Source organism: Pholis gunnellus (genome assembly GCF_910591455.1).
Source record: "Pholis gunnellus genome assembly, chromosome: 4".
In the NCBI taxonomy this organism is placed as follows: Eukaryota; Metazoa; Chordata; class Actinopteri; order Perciformes; family Pholidae; genus Pholis; species Pholis gunnellus.
Window position 1 is genome coordinate 2,854,471 of NC_136530.1, and position 16,296 is coordinate 2,870,766.

The 16,296-nt window shown below is 41.7% G+C and overlaps 3 protein-coding genes across 4 annotated transcripts; 2 read left to right on the forward strand and 1 right to left on the reverse strand.

Moving 5' to 3' along the window:
- Nucleotides 1-302: 302 nt before the first annotated feature.
- LOC306695160 (vacuolar protein sorting-associated protein 4B-like) lies at nucleotides 303-6,254 on the forward strand. Its single transcript, XM_079158321.1, has 8 exons — nucleotides 303-521; nucleotides 1,041-1,160; nucleotides 1,236-1,392; nucleotides 1,528-1,670; nucleotides 1,758-1,839; nucleotides 2,454-2,673; nucleotides 3,438-3,578; nucleotides 3,668-6,254. The coding sequence occupies exons 1-8, from the start codon at nucleotides 485-487 to the stop codon at nucleotides 3,767-3,769; spliced, it is 1,002 nt and encodes a 333-aa protein (XP_079014447.1). The 5' UTR covers nucleotides 303-484; the 3' UTR covers nucleotides 3,770-6,254.
- On the reverse strand, nucleotides 5,878-10,683 carry plekhb2 (pleckstrin homology domain containing, family B (evectins) member 2). Of its 2 annotated transcripts, none has more exons than XM_079158323.1 (8): nucleotides 10,534-10,683; nucleotides 9,752-9,802; nucleotides 9,473-9,616; nucleotides 9,285-9,387; nucleotides 9,028-9,067; nucleotides 8,617-8,703; nucleotides 8,236-8,350; nucleotides 5,878-8,140 (listed from the first exon to the last, which is right to left on the reverse strand). In XM_079158323.1, the coding sequence occupies exons 2-8, from the start codon at nucleotides 9,786-9,788 to the stop codon at nucleotides 8,001-8,003; spliced, it is 666 nt and encodes a 221-aa protein (XP_079014449.1). In that variant the 5' UTR covers nucleotides 9,789-9,802; nucleotides 10,534-10,683; the 3' UTR covers nucleotides 5,878-8,000. The 2 variants fall into 2 exon arrangements, with proteins under 2 accessions (XP_079014449.1, XP_079014448.1); XM_079158322.1 differs by having other exon boundaries at nucleotides 8,236-8,353; nucleotides 10,534-10,680.
- Nucleotides 10,684-11,750: 1,067 nt separating this feature from the next.
- ing5a (inhibitor of growth family, member 5a) lies at nucleotides 11,751-16,295 on the forward strand. The gene is made up of 8 exons (XM_079157518.1): nucleotides 11,751-11,999; nucleotides 12,861-12,932; nucleotides 13,476-13,642; nucleotides 13,861-13,972; nucleotides 14,056-14,155; nucleotides 14,282-14,417; nucleotides 14,508-14,569; nucleotides 14,669-16,295. The coding sequence occupies exons 1-8, from the start codon at nucleotides 11,963-11,965 to the stop codon at nucleotides 14,706-14,708; spliced, it is 726 nt and encodes a 241-aa protein (XP_079013644.1). The 5' UTR covers nucleotides 11,751-11,962; the 3' UTR covers nucleotides 14,709-16,295.
- Nucleotide 16,296: the final 1 nt, after the last annotated feature.

Here is a 16,296-nt window from a genome sequence, read left to right on the forward strand (position 1 = left end):
AGTCGGTGAATGTCGTCTAGAGCCAGTGTTTGGTTTGGCCCTCTTGGGCTACCGTAGAAAACCTACGTGGCTACCGTGTGCTTACTAGATTAATACATTAATCCAGACACTAGAAGACGGCGAAGAGGGAGCCGATCGCCAGGCCGGTTGCCGCTCCGGCCAGCATGCCCAACGCCACATCTCCTCCGTCGTCCCACTGGCGTTCCCGGATAACGGCGTGGTTCACTCCGGGAGCGGCGTAGCCACCTAGAGCGGAGACACCACGTCTCATTTCACTTTGAACAAGCGGGAGGGAACTCATTCTGCGTGACCGCAAAGCAGCAGCGAGCGAGCGTCGTTTCACGATCGCCTGGTTCAGACCACCATCAAGTACCTCTAAGCCACTGACCGACGGGCGACCCAGGGTTACAAAACAAGCCCGTCACCTCTCCGGCCAACGGTTGTTTTTACGAGAATAATGCAGAAGCTAAACAGCTAACCTGAAATGGCGACGGATATATACTTGGAGCATTACCTTGACAGTGAGTATCCGGAATCTACACTGTATTCATATTAATATTGTGAACATCTTACGTGTGTTTGAGGTTTAGTTTTACTGTAACGAGTACTTTATTTGCTTTGAGGATGGCGGCACCGCGCGTTAACAGCTAGCTGTTAGCTGTTATGTCACTAGCTCGATATGCTAACTGGTTAGCATCGCCGTTGGTGGTGGTAAAGTTGGGCGTACAGTGTTAAAAGTCACTCAGCGGGTAACGTGAATGTAACTAGTATCAGTAATAAATGTATTAATATTTAATAACAGGGTTAACCGTTTGTAGTTAGCGGTTGTTGTGCATTTTAGGGATCTGTCACAGCAGCTAACTAGGTGACCTAGAAACTGCTTTAAATGAACACAGAGGCAGACGCAGATAGTAGTCGATACCAACACTGTTGATCCCGGAAGTTATGGGCGTGTTTTGTATCCTGTGAGAATGCAGATAGGCATCATTGCCTGACATTGCAGAAAGAGATGTGCTTCATCAAACCCGTCCCTCTCACAGGTGCTATTGTCATGGAAAAGCCCAACATTAAGTGGGACGATGTAGCCGGACTAGAGGGCGCCAAAGAAGCATTGAAAGAAGCTGTGATCCTGCCCATCAAATTTCCTCATCAGTTCAAAGGTACTGAAAACAACAAGCCAGCTCTAACACCTCCTGCAAAACGAGTAGTGTTTAATGATACGTCCACTTGTGCAGAAAAACGGACGCCTTGGCGGGGGATCCTGCTGTTTGGCCCTCCGGGAACAGGGAAAACCTACCTGGCCAAGGCGGTGGGCACGGAGGCCAACAACTCCACCTTCTTCTCCATCTCCTCCTCCGACCTCATGTCCAAGTGGCTGGGCGAGAGTGAGAAGTGAGGCCCCGGGGTTCTTTACATGACCATACATCTTTTGCATGAGATAAACAGAGAATAAACATCTGGCTGTTCCCCTCTCTCTCTCGCTCTCTCTCTCTCTCTCTCTCTCTCCCTCTCTCTCCCTCTCTCCAGGACGGTGAAGAGCCTGTTCACTTTAGCCCGAGAGCACAAGCCGTCGATCATTTTCATCGACGAGATCGACTGCCTCTGCGGCTCCAGGAACGAGAGCGAAGCGGCGCGCAGAATCAAGACGGAGTTCCTCGTCCAGATGCAAGGTGAGCCGAGGAGAGACGAAGCTCAAAATAATCTGAATGGCAAGTTCTTTGTTTACCAAGTGTAAGAAAATGTCCTTCTCCTCTCAGGCGTTGGAAATGACAACGAGGGAATCCTCGTCCTCGGAGCCACAAACATTCCGTGGACGCTGGACTCTGCGATCAGGAGGAGGTTAGTTTCACTTGTGTAGAAATACTGCCGTACGCACGAGAATACTTTTTACATATAATCACAATTCTTGATTATTGTTCTTAATCATAAACAATCCAGACCTGCATCTAAAAGTGATTTACCTCCTTTTGTTATGCAAGGAATGTCCTTCGCTTGATCAGGCCTGAAATACCTCAACAACAACAAGGAGCATGCTGTGTAGTGGAGTAGCCTGAGGTCCGAGCTGGGTTAGCTTAGCATCCATCTCAGCTTTCCTCTCTGGGGCAGTTTTGGTGTTTCTGTCCGCTGCATAATACTCAAAGTATTCTGGTAAAACTGGGAAACTTCTATGTTTGTTCTAAAAGGTGTTTATCTCAACCTTCTTATTGATGAGGGGAAAAAGAGCAGCAAATGTTTTATTAGACATAATGAACATTGCAGCTAAAGCACGACGAGGCACCACAACGTCTCACACAACAGCTCTACCATCTGTTCTGAAGTTTAAACATCAGGTCACTTGTCTCTTTCCGCTGGAAAAGATGATCTCAAGGGAAAAATTAAGAGATTAAAAACAATCGGGACAGAAGAGGTTGAAGGCTTCGTGGCGGCTGATTGAATCTTTTTGTTTCTCTCAGGTTTGAAAAGCGAATCTACATCCCGCTGCCCGAGGCGCACGCCCGCTCCTTCATGTTCAAACTGCATCTGGGCTCCACCCCCAACAGCCTGACGGAGGCGGACTTCGTCACCCTGGGCCAAAAGACGGAGGGCTACTCCGGGGCGGACGTCAGTGTCATCGTTAGAGACGCCCTCATGCAGCCGGTCAGGCTGGTTCAGTCCTCCACTCACTTCAAGAAGGTAAAAACACTCAAAACAGATCAACGATGCTCGTCATCCTAAAATCACTTTTTGGAATACGACTCCTCTGGTTGTATAGAAGTCTATGAGAAAATGACTCTACTTCTCTCTTGATTTATTACCTCAGTAAACATTGTGAACATGAGTTTATGGTCTCAATCTCTAGTTTCAAGTCTTCTTCAATACAGCATGATGTTCATTTAGTAACTGATGGTCCATTTAGAGTCAGACAGACCATAAAGCAGGGGATGCTTTAGGGGCGGGGCTTACTGTGATTGACACTCCTCCTCAGTCCAGATATGGTATGGTCACTTCCTGTTCACTGGTTGAAAGAAAACCCAAGATGGCGACGGACAAAATGCTCAATGCTTTAAAACCGCCGTCCACAAACCAATGAGAACATCCTGGTATTTTTTGGCATACTGCATTTGACATTCTATGTATTGTGACACACTTAATATTTTTCTAGCACACTAAATAGAACGGTAGTACGGGTAGCCTTTACTTTTGTGTTCCCTCCTTCAGCAACATTTATTTCAATGAACAAATAGTTGAACCTGTGAATGTGAATAATAAAATAACTTTCGAGAGAGTTCACTAAATCGACATTATTCATTGAAGAAGTAGTGAAATAGTTCCTCGTTCTCATCCTAAACTTTGCCACTAAAATGAACCTGTATGAACCTCAGCGTCTCATGTTTCTTTTTGTCCTTGCTTCCGTCCGTCCACACACACACACACACACACACACACACTGGTTTAAGGTCCGCGGGTCATCGTGGAAGAACCCCGACGTCGTGGTGGACGACCTCCTGACTCCGTGTTCGCCGGGTGATCCCAACGCCATCGAGATGACGTGGATGGACGTTCCTGGGGAGAAGCTTCTGGAGCCGGTCGTGGCCATGGTAAGAAAAGACTCTCAGTGTTCAGGCCAGGAGAGGAAAGTATGTTTATTTATACCGTCGTCATTCACTGGGATGTTTTTCACCCGCAGCCCGACATGCTGAAGTCACTCTCAAGCACCAAGCCGACGGTGAACGAGCAGGACCTGGACAAGCTGAGGAAGTTTACAGAGGACTTTGGTCAAGAAGGCTAATAATACTTTTTCATAAGACTGCAGCCAACAACTATTTTCACTGTCGGTTACGTTTGCGATCATTCGATTAATCATCTTGAGTCAAAAATGGTGAAAAACATCCATCACAAGTTACTGGAGCCCAAAGTTCTTTAGTTTCTGAAGCCGATCAGCGCTCAAAGCAATAGAAACAACATCAAAGGGAGAGTTTGGATGTTTGGAAGTGTGTCTGTTTGAGGAGTTCTACTGCAGTAGATGAGTTTATAGAAACAGACAGGAGAACCAGCACCGGAGCAAACTAATGTCCTGCTGTGGACGTATTTTCGACTCCTACAATAATCTAAATCAGTTTAACTGTATGCTATATTATGTGTTCACCTCTTTACCGTGCTGTCAGACAGACCTTCCTGGTGGAGAAGTAAAGCTGTTGTCTTTTCTCTCTTCAAAGCCACCAGACTCTGTTGACAAAAACAATGACTTTGACCTCACAGAGAACAGGAGCTTCTTGTCCACCGCCGCCTCCGACGGTTAGTTTGTTTGTTGTTGTGTGACTTTGGTGAATCAGAACTTTTTAAAAACACCAAAGTCACACAACAACACACTAACAGATGGAGGCAGCAGTAGAGCAGCAGCTCCTGTGTTGTGAGGTAGAATCTGTGTTTTCAGTGAGTGGAGTCTGGTGTCTGTAGAGAGCAGCGATAACGGCTTATGTTCCCGTCAGAAAGAGCTGTTTGACATCACGGTAAAGCGGTGAAGACATTCTAAATGTAGCGTATATTTAAACTGATTTTGGTTCTTTTAGGAGTGTAAAATACCTCCACAGCAGTACATTGCTTTGCTTCGCTGATACTCTTGTCTGTTTTGGTAACACACTGACTGTGGATCCTTCCTCATACAACCCATCTTCCAAACATCCAACCTCTCCCTTCACGGTTCTAGTTCAACATAAAGACCTGTTTCTATGAAGGAGAATTGACCAAAATGACTAATTGATGATCGAAAATCTTAATTGATGACTTTTTCTTCAACTAATCAGTTAATCAACTGCACCATCAGCACTATTTATCACTCATGAATTGATCCGCTGTTGCTCGTGTTTACATCTTCACGTTTGTACGGTTTATTCTTTTGCGTATTGGTTTTATGTGGCATGTCTCAAACCAAAGTAATACTCTTATTTTCAACACTACATGCCTCTTAATATAGTCTTTGTTTTGCACTGAACAGAATCAGTTTCAGGTTTGGTTTTTATAAATGGGAATTTATTACTGTCTAATGTATGAAACCTGGCTCCTTTTAAACATGTAAATGACCTTTTACTGGTTATTCTTGTTTCTCTATACACAAAGTTATCATCACCAGCTTCAAATGGGCCTTCTGGGTTTCTATTGAGTTACTAAATTATATAACATATTGTACAACAATGCCTTTTTGAAGCATTTGTAAATGCGTAAATCATCTGCGTTTCTAGTTTCAACTTTCAGACCGTCGTAGTCGGTTCCTGTGATGTGAACTTCTTATATATACTGTCAGTATGTTGCCTGATATCAGACAGAAGTGTGAATGCTCGGTGGGTTTATTTTTGGGGTTTGAGGTCAATTACTGGTTACATAAATAAATCTTGTTAAGGTGGAGATTTGCACTATTGCTGCATCCTACACGTCATGATGTTTAGAAGTGTGTCTGTTTGAGGCGTTCTACTGCAGTAGATGAGTTTATAGAAACAGACAGGAGAACCAGCACCGGAGCAAACTAATGTCCTGCTGTGGACGTATTTTCGACTCCTCAAATAATCTAAATCAGTTTAACTGTATGCTATATTATGTGTTCACCTCTTTACCGTGCTGTCAGACAGACCTTTCTGGCGGAGAAGTAAAGCTGTTGTCTTTGCTCTCTTTAAAGACGCCAGACTCCGTTGACAAAAACAATGACTTTGACCTCACAGAGAACAGGAGCTTCTGGTCCACCGCTGCCTCCGACGGTTAGTTTGTTTGTTGTTGTGTGACTTTGGTGAATCAGAACTTTTTAAAAACACCAAAGTCCCACAACAACACACTAACAGATGGAGGCAGCGGTAGAGCAGCAGCTCCTGTGTTGTGAGGTAGAATCAGTGTTTTCAGTGAGTGGAGTCTGGTGTCTTTGTAGAGAGCAGCGATAACGGCTTATGTTCCCGTCAGAAAGAGCTGTTTGACATCACGGTAAAGCGGTGAAGACATTCTAAATGTAGCGTATATTTAAACTGATTTTGGTTCTTTTAGGAGTGTAAAATACCTCCACAGCAGTACATTGCTTTGCTTCGCTGATACTCTTGTCTGTTTTGGTAACACACTGACTGTGGATCCTTCCTCATACAACCCATCTTCAAAACATCCAACCTGTCCCTTCAATTACTGGTTACATAAATAAAATTTGTTAAGATGGAGATTTGCACTATTGCTGTATCCTACACCACATGTTGTGTGAAGCACCGTCTCAGGGTTAAATAAACAACACAGAAACAACAGGACTCTTTAGTTACTTTGTGAACATATATTTAATTGTTGAAAATACATCTGTTAGTTAACTATCATATATATTCTAAATCGCAGGTTAGATCATCATTTAATAGGAGAAATATATAAAAGATTACATCGTTACGCCGCTTGCACAAGCTGATAGTTTGCTTCAGTTAAATGAAATCTTCAACATCTCGTAGCGTCATTAACATAGATCTGTTTTCTACTGAGCAGAAGTTGCTTTTTCAAAGTGAATAAATGGTCCCACTTCACATGAATGATGGAAACACATCTGACGATATTCAAGTCATTTGGAGTGAAAACTGAACTGTAACTAAACGACAGACGGATTGACCTGATTGGTGTTTGTGCAGAATGCACCGAACCTACCAAAATAAAACCAAAGTAACAAATCAAACACATTTCAAATGACAAAGAAAAGTAAGGTATGGTGGTTCAACAGCTGCCAATGAAAACATGGCCATAAATAGAGCATGTTTGAACAACATGAGTTATGAGAGACGTCCCTTATCGCTTTCATCCAGCGTTTCCTCTTATGCAGACTTATGGGTGGTGGTGACATCATCAGACATCCGTCACAACCAGGTCCCACCTCAAAATTAAGTTATTACTGTGTGTGTGTGTGTGTGTGAGCCCACCTCCACCACAAACAACCCGAGGAGCCAAAGAACCACTTCATGTATTCACACCCAAAACAGACGAGTAAAACAAAGTAAAGGAACACAGAGGTGAACACAAAAATAAATACAAATAAATACACAAATTGATGACTATTACAGTAATTTTGCAAACAAAGAAAAAAAACAGTGATGACCTGAAATGTACAGTACATGAATGGAGAAGTGTCTTTCCTGTTATTTAAATAACTCTTTAAAAAGTAGAGACGCACCGAGCGATCGGCCACGACCCGAGACCGGCCGATCAATATATATATAAAAGCCAGATAGATAGATAGATAGATATATATATATATATATATATATATATATAGATAGATAGATAGATAGATAGATAGATAGATAGATAGATAGATAGATAGATAGATAGATAGATAGATAGATAGATAGATAGATAGATAGATATATATATATCTGGCTTTTTTACCGTGAATAAGAAAGAAAGAGGATCAGAATGAGCAGGTCAGACTTTTCAGTCGGTGCCTCGCTCTTAAAGATCTAGTGTGGAGGTATTTACCGGCATCTAGCGGTGACGTTTACAAGCGTGAGTCGGTGAATGTCGTCTAGAGCCAGTGTTTGGTTTGGCCCTCTTGGGCTACCGTCGAAAATACGGCGTGCCGGCTCCTTGTGCAAATATAAACTAATTCTAAGCTCACGAAAACACAGCGGTTCTTACTTTAAGGTGCTTGTACAGTAACAAAAACATACTTCATCATATTCCATTTCTGCCAATAGATCACTCGAGATGCTTCACACTGTACCTTTTAAAAAATGGAGTAATTGTTGTATTTTTTTGGTTAAATAACATTCATATTTAGACATCGCAAAGCGTAGGAAACATTAGAGAAAGTGCTAACAGTATGTACTGTATGTGTGTTTATAGAACACATGGAGCAGATCACTGCCCATCACAATCATCCTTCATAGATGGAAGTAGCCCATAAGACGCATTTTACTCCGACTCATGTGATGGCACAGAGAAGAAGCCGAATGCTGCAAACAAAGGGGGGGGGGGGGGGGGGGCAGTGTGCTTACTAGATTAATACATTAATCCAGACACTAGAAGACGGCGAAGAGGGAGCCGATCGCCAGGCCGGTTGCCGCTCCGGCCAGCATGCCCAACGCCACATCTCCTCCGTCGTCCCACTGGCGACGTTCCCGGATAACGGCGTGGTTCACTCCGGGAGCGGCGTAGCCACCTAGAGCGGAGACACCACGTCTCATTTCACTTTGCAATTGTTTGGGGGAATTGAAGCTAGGTTTACTTCTGCACGTACGCTGAGAGTTACTTTACCTTGGTACTGATAAGGGTACGCCACAGCGTAGGGCTGCCCGTCAGGAGAGTACACGATCTGTGTGGCGTGCGGTGGAGGTACGACGTACTCTCCATACGGACCCGGAGCATAGACCTGCTGAAGAAGGACAGAGACTGTTGATCCTCAACTTGTGTCAAATTGTGAATACAGTGTAATCATATTGTACTTTTATATGCCTGTCTGCTGTTCTTTGGTAACAACTCATTTCACAGATTTTTAGAGCTGAGTCCGATTAGGCCTGAAAAGCACGGGCACGTTGCCGTTTTTGTGCTAAACTAAACCAGGCCTTTCTCCTACAGCGTTCGTAGCTATATCTGTATGAGGATACGTTCCGTATTCATGCTGTTTATGCCTTTTACCTGAGGTGGGGGAGCATAATCTGAGTAGGGGGTAGGAGCAGACGGCCTCACTTCCTGTGCAAAGCCGATCTGAGGTGTAACAACCACCTAAAACAACAACAAACAAAAAGAAACACGAACAATGAACACCAACAAAACTGAGCTTTTTGACATTTAGAAGCAGTAGGGAATTCTGAGAAACCCCCATAAAGGCCGTATGTTTATCAACATAGATGTTTATATGACAGACAATATGAGAGTTGTTTCACAGTTGTTGCCAGCTTCATGTTCTAAGCCTGTTTAGATCATAAAAATCATTTTTAGTCGCAGCTTGTTCATTAATAAGACAGATAAAGATAGACCGGTTGGTTTTTACAAGAACTTCCTGTTCATATTTTGGTAACAAATCAAACTTATGTAGAAGAAACTCACCGCATTAATTCTGGCATCCTGAAGCGCCATGGTCCACGCCCTGCAACATAGAAACTAAGGATTCAATTCAACTCAAATTTCAAACATCCTCTGTCCCGGCACCCTCACATCGGAACAGGAAGAACTCCCCCAAAAATAGACAGAAGTGCAATAGATGTCATGTGTACACAAATGTAAAGTAACCTCTTGTTTTAACTTAAAATAATCAAATTCACCAAAGTGGCCATAATAACCCATCAAAGTGATAAATGTCTTACAGAGTGTCATCTGCACTCTCTGCACACAGACTGATGACTCGTCCGTCTCTGCACACGATCTGGAACAAAGCCTCACGCATCTTCCCCTCCGCTGGGTTCAGGTCTGAGAACACACAGAGAGACATTTAAATATTAAATATGAACTAAAAGTTGTGCTAATGACATCATCAGGTATCCGATGACGTCACCTTGACACGCAGCAGCGTTGCGTATGTTGATGCAGTCGACCCTCATGTGGATGTCGTCCTCTATGTCGTGATCGTTGTAGAACACGAGGCGTCCGTCGGCCCACAAGTCAAACCAGTTCTTCTTCCACCGGCGCAGTATGGTGCCTTTAAATGTAAATAGAATAATATACACTCAATTATTATTCATAAAGCACATCACACCAAATGTCACAGCATCTTTAAACTGTATTATAATAACTTTAATATTCATAAACTAGTGAACTGTGTCAGGCTACTCACTTTGTCGATGGAGCCAACCACTCTTTACCATAGCCATCTTAGAGGAGACACCTAAAACAATAATAATATATATATATATATATATATATATATATACACATGTCAGTCAGCATCTGTCAGTAATGAGACTAGTTATTATAGTATAATCATGAGCTAATTCAAACAGCAACTGTTCTGTAAATACCATCCTGCATCATGTGACTATGTACACAGTGAACAGTATTTTATAACACTTGTCTGTGATATTCTATTCAATTATAGCCCATTGCTGCACTATACTATATATATGTTATATCTTACACTATACTACTATATTACTACACTAATAATACCCCTTATACTATGTCTCTTATCCCATGCTGTATCATAACTTTATTATGTTGTTTATTATGTACATTACTTCATCATATGCACTTAGCTAGCTAGCCTAACGGTAACAGTTGGTAACGAGCAACAGGCCAGTTGAATCAGTGAATCATCGTCATTTCTTAATAATACAAGTCAGACTGACGAGATTAAAGCAGTTGATCCAGAAATCCATTTTAAACCAGCTGAAAAGTTTATTTTAGCACGTTTCTTCTCTGATACCAGTCAAAGTTAGCTTAGCTTAACTGACGTTTGTATGCGACGTTAACGTCGCACGTGAGTGGTGATATGTCGTACTAAGCTAAACGAGTTCACAATGCTAACAGCTAACTTATAGCTTCAAACACCAACACTGGTCGTTAATAACCGAGGATAACAATTCATTTGTAAAGGCAGAGTGTCATTTAGATACTTACTTGATTATTTGTATGTTTTATGAAGAAGAAAAAAAGATGAAGGCTTTCGTGAGGAGGCAGCAAAACACGGAAGTGAGATGTATTAAACTAATTAAATAATAAAAAAAGACGATGCCCTCCTCCTTGGAGTCAAAAAAAAAAGCTTGACCAATAAACCGATTGCACACGCAGCCCGTACACAGACGTTATTTTGATCTTCTCCTTCTTCTGCTTCTTTTTTTATGTTTATTGGCGGTTGGTAAACAATTAATTGGTGCATTACCGCCATCAACTGGTATGGAGTGTGGATCAGTACTAAAAAATAAAATAAAATGAAATGAATATAAAATATAAAATATAAAATATAAAATATAAAATATAAAATATAAAATATAAAATATAAAATACAAAATATGAAATATAAAATATAAAACATAAAATAGAAAATAGAAAATAGAAAACATAAAACATAAAACATAAAATATTTGCTCTTCGATAGTTGCCCCTTTAGCCCCGCCCGCGGTACATCACAGCATCAGTCTCTTAGGGAGAGGGAGGCGTTTGTTTTGAATGACATAACGCTAACCTGTTATTGGCCATGCTTTATTGGCCTGAAGGATAAAAATATATCAGTAAAACACAGAAAGTTCAGAACCATAAAAGCGACATCCTGCTGTACGAAGGATCATATAAACGTTTGTACACATACATGGCATTTGACTCCGGTTTACACATTGCTCTCAACGTACATACATGGAATATAACAAATAAACAAGAAAAATATAAAAACAAGGACACTAAGACAACAAAGTAGAACAGAGAAACTAAGCATAAACATGTAACTACCATGTACAATATAAATATAAATAGATATCGAAGAATATATATGAACACAAAGAACAGTGGACAATGGATTTGGGATATTAGTGCAGAATGGAGGTGCAGTATGTCTGATTAATTGTTCGTGAGAGTGACGGCCAGTGGAAAGAAGCTGTTCCTGTGTCTGGTGGTTTTATATATGTAATTAATATATTTAATTAAGTGGACAAGGTGCATTCACTATATAAAGCAAAGTACATAACTATACATCGATAGCAACACTGTAAATGATTCGTCTGAGGAAAAGTTCTACTTGACAGACGCAGCAGGAGACTCCGCACACAACCGTTGGAGATGTCCGCTTGCGCATGCGAGTCACAAACTCACAGAACAAAGTTGTATCCTGAACAGCCCCACGGTGCATGTGTGGTGGAGGGAGGGAACTCATTCTGCGTGACCGCAAAGCAGCAGCGAGCGAGCGTCGTTTCACGATCGCCTGGTTCAGACCACCATCAAGTACCTCTAAGCCACTGACCGACGGGCGACCCAGGGTTACAAAACAAGCCCGTCACCTCTCCGGCCAACGGTTGTTTTTACGAGAATAACGCAGAAGCTAAACAGCTAACCTGAAATGGCGACGGCTATATACTTGGAGCATTACCTTGACAGTGAGTATCCGGAATATACACTGTATTCATATTAATATTGTGAACATCTTACGTGTGTTTGAGGTTTAGTTTTACTGTAACGAGTACTTTATTTGCTTTGAGGATGGCGGCACCGCGCGTTAACAGCTAGCTGTTAGCTGTTATGTCACTAGCTCGATATGCTAACTGGTTAGCATCGCCGTTGGTGGTGGTAAAGTTGGGCGTACGGTGTTAAAAGTCACTCAGCGGGTAACGTGAATGTAACTAGTATCTGTAATAAATGTATTAATATTTAATAACAGGGTTAACCGTTTGTAGTTAGCGGTTGTTGTGCATTTTAGGGATCTGTCACAGCAGCTAACTAGGTGACCTAGAAACTAGCAACGGTTTTATAAGGTTGTTAAAAAATGATCTCTTCGTAACATTATACAACTTTTAAATTCAGTTTTTTTGGGGTCAAAATGTGTGTTTGGGTGGCAGGTACCATGCATTTGCAACCTGTTGATTACCGCGTTTCCCGTTAGCAGTGACGTGCTGGGGGCGGGGCTTCAGAAGTGTTTTCACTTCCTGTAACAATACCGTGGATGCTTTAACACTATAGCGCTCTCTCTGAAACCATTAACACTAATGCATTTACAAACTTTACACAATTTGACACTCTTTTTTTTTTTTTTTTTTTTTTTATTGTGCAAAATTATAAACACAACACACTGGTTTACTCTGTTTGCAATTTAAAGTAAATTTCTATCAACTATAATTGGGCTATATTGATGACAATCATGGACAATAGTTGATTTTTCTTACTACATTGATAAGTGGATGAATAAGTGCAGCGTTAGAGATGGAATGTCTCTCTCACCCTGATGTCGATTTCTTCTCTAGGTATTGAAAACCTTCCATGTGAGCTGCAGAGAAACTTTACTTTGATGCGGGACCTGGACAACAGGACTGAAGGTGATCATTTAACCTCATAAAGATATTATCATCAATATGTTTTATTGACTTAAACCCTCTTTACACACAAATAGTCTACCCAGGTTTTAGAATGTATTTTGCCTGATTAGACCTCTTCTCAGGTCAGTGTGCACAGACTGAGCTTGAATGGCATCATCTTGACTTACACCTTTATGATTTTTACATTATTTTGTCCATTTGTAGTGATACAGCAGAGGTGTAACTAATAGCATTAACAATGGCTCAGCTCCTTTAACTCTCCCAATAAACCAGGCAAATGTAGGGGAGTCCTGGAAGTGGCTAACAATTAATTACACTTGTGCATTTCCTGCTTTGTCATAAAGTCTGCTGTGGAAGAACATTGATCAGCTACGATAACTGAAAACATCTCAGTAGGAGTGGGGGGGTCTCTGATCGTAGCATGTTTGTGTTGCACCATTTAAAACCAACAGTTAAAGTTTTAGATGTTGATAACTAAGCTTACAAGTATTGTGCCGATCAATTGTGGTCAGCCATCCCTGTAATAATCGTGTTGTTGTGCAGAGAAGAAAGGAGAGATCGACAAACTGGCTGAGGAGTACGTTGTGAAGGTGAAGAACCTGGCCTCAGAGCAGAGAGTGGAACACCTGCAGAAGATCCAACACGCCTACAGCAAGTGCAAAGAGTTCAGCGACGACAAAGTTCAGCTCGCAATGCAGACGTACGAAATGGTCAGTTTCCTGCCGCTGTTATATAGATGTCTAAAATATCCTAATATGTTTTCTATCTGTTTCTCAAAACTTTGGGCGTGCCGACCACCATCTACACTCCAAACTATCCCTTTAAGGCGCACTTTATTGTACTTAATGGTTTTCATAAAGTATATTCCGGATTTGCAAATGAAGCCACACACATGGTCAGCTTCTACGTGAAATCCTTTTTCCTGCAGGTGGACAAACACATCCGCAGGCTGGATGCAGATCTGGCTCGGTTTGAGAACGAGCTGAAGGAGAAACTGGAAATGAGCGGCTACGAAAGTACAGAAGGAAGAGCCGTGAAAAGTAAGTTGGGTGAGACTGAGAGGCTTTCGTCAAACGACAAAAAGAGTTGATGCACATTTTATAAATGTGAATATTTCTCACAGAGGCTGAAACCCGGGGGCTGAGAGAGAAGCGTGCATCCAGAGGAAGAGCAAGGAAAGGCTCTGATGAAGATTCTCCCAAAAAGAAAAAGATAAAGAACAGGTATGTTTGGGCTGGCGGGTCCTCCAGGCACCTGAGAACCATTATTATTCATACCAGTGTTGAGTCAGATCACCAATGACTCGTTCATTTATTCAATTCTAATCATGTTTTACGTTGGACTTCCAGCCCAGACTTGAGTGACGCTCTCCTGCCGATGCAGCCGTCGGATGTTTTGGACATGCCGGTTGATCCCAACGAGCCGACGTACTGCCTGTGTCATCAGGTGTCGTATGGAGAGATGATCGGATGCGATAACCCAGACGTAAGTGTTCCTCTTCTCGCTGTCAGAACCCGTTCCACTGCCTGTTTCTGCAAGAGATTCTCAATATTGACGTTGTTTGTCGTCCCTCAGTGTCCGATTGAGTGGTTTCACTTTGCTTGTGTGGATCTCGCCTCAAAACCCAAAGGAAAATGGTGAGAACTTTATTCTCTTATTCTGATTATTAATGCAGATACCTCACGTTTATCCTCCGTGCTGTAACATATATTCCCCTCCTCTCTCTAATCTCTCAGGTTTTGTCCGAGGTGCACCCAAGACAAGAAGAAGAAATGAGATCTCTTGCTTGCACAAATACCTAACGGGTAACTTTGGGTTATTTTCAACTTGGAAACTGTCTTCTTCACTTGCATTCAGATATTGAGTGACATCTTTTCGGTACGTAGACCTTCATCAGGTAACGCTGCAGACAGCCGCCGCTAAACATGCAGCAATATAATCAATCGGGGCAACTCCTCACCATCAGTGTACGTCCACTAAAAGTGTCTGTTGTTGTTGTTGTCGACAGGCTCAGATTGTTGTTATATGTGTTTGAGGACATTATGGACGGAACCTTTTTCTTTACCTTTCTCGTGATCCGGTCTGTTTGTTGTTGTGTCTGACGAAGCCTCGCTGGAGTAGAAGTCTCGCTCTGAAACGTGTCGCCCGAAGACAGCGATGGAAACGTTGGAGTTGGAGAGCCGGTGTAGCTTTGTTTTCTAAAATATTTGCAATTCCATGGCTCAATATTTAAGGACTTTGCCTTAGTTATGCACAATAACAAACAGACACTTTTAATAACACTCTGAGCCCCGTCAGTGGTAAAGACACGTTGCCTCTATTAGTGGACGTACAGCGGCGGTGAGGAGTTGCCTCGAGCGATTTCATTACACATCGTTTTTGCAGCCGTCGTCTCATCGATGCTGAACCATTTCAAAATATCTTTTCTTTAGTCGGAGACAAAAACATGGAGGAGAAAGGTCTAAGTTGAAAAATACTGAAGTTACCCGTTAACTAATAGTGTATGTATTGCTGGTGTACTTAATAGTGTAATGTGTATATATATATATTCAGATCCTATAACTGTCCATAGCCCTGGTGGGTCATACAGCTTGCTTTTAAAGGCCTGATCCGGATTGGGAGTACAGCTACACTCTCACACATCATTATCTCTCCGACCAATCAGAACGTCCTTCCTCTCGAATCGTGCAGTGTAAATATTATCTTTGGATTGTGGCTCTAGCATACTTGAAATTTTATAAAGAACTATTTTCTAAAAGAATCAACAGCCTGCTGAGAATTTTACGATTTTTTTTTTAAACTGAATTTTGGTGGTAGACGGGATTATGTGTCAGATGTTCAGTCACCTACCTCTAGGGGGATACATCAGCGCTGCATTCATGACTGCAAGTGAAACCACTGTAGATTATCTTTAAACCAAACAAGCGAAGCAATGTACGTTTATTCTTTATCAATTTTCGAAGAAGCTGACATCGTTGAATGTATTTTGGTACTAATGGTCGGTCGGTGTCCCGTGTCGGCTGAAGGAGGGATTGAAGCACTTTGAATGAATTCCCCCTGAAGAGGTCTGATGCCGCAGGTTTTATGATAGTTTATCTCCTTTGAAACTTTAGAACCAGATGGAAATGCAGTATATATAACACACACATCTATACATAGATATATGTTTTGTATGATATGGAACAATATTTTGTGGACACTGTTTTTTTCTCCAAAGATATAAATATATATATATATATGTTGTATTGCTTACTTATTGGTGTTCACTCAAATTGTATTTAATAGGATTTTACTATCTTCTTCATATTCAACTGTGAATAACATGTTCGGTGTAAAGCCACAAAATAAACGAGCCAAAGTCTTT

Excerpts from the sequence above, each read along its gene's own strand:
- ing5a (XM_079157518.1), top strand. The coding sequence starts at position 11,963 with ATGGCGACGGCTATATACTTGGAGCATTACCTTGACA. Across the intron at positions 12,000-12,860 it reads CTTGGAGCATTACCTTGACA|GTATTGAAAACCTTCCATGT; the intron begins GTGAGTATCCGG and ends TTTCTTCTCTAG. Across the intron at positions 12,933-13,475 it reads CCTGGACAACAGGACTGAAG|AGAAGAAAGGAGAGATCGAC; the intron begins GTGATCATTTAA and ends GTTGTTGTGCAG.
- LOC306695160 (XM_079158321.1), top strand. The coding sequence starts at position 485 with ATGGCGACGGATATATACTTGGAGCATTACCTTGACA. Across the intron at positions 1,393-1,527 it reads TGGCTGGGCGAGAGTGAGAA|GACGGTGAAGAGCCTGTTCA; the intron begins GTGAGGCCCCGG and ends CCCTCTCTCCAG. Across the intron at positions 3,579-3,667 it reads TGGAGCCGGTCGTGGCCATG|CCCGACATGCTGAAGTCACT; the intron begins GTAAGAAAAGAC and ends TTTCACCCGCAG.
- plekhb2 (XM_079158322.1), bottom strand. The coding sequence starts at position 9,788 with ATGGCTATGGTAAAGAGTGGTTGGCTCCATCGACAAA. Across the intron at positions 9,068-9,284 it reads GAGAGTGCAGATGACACTCT|GGCGTGGACCATGGCGCTTC; the intron begins GTAAGACATTTA and ends TCTATGTTGCAG. Across the intron at positions 8,141-8,235 it reads GTACCCTTATCAGTACCAAG|GTGGCTACGCCGCTCCCGGA; the intron begins GTAAAGTAACTC and ends TCTCCGCTCTAG.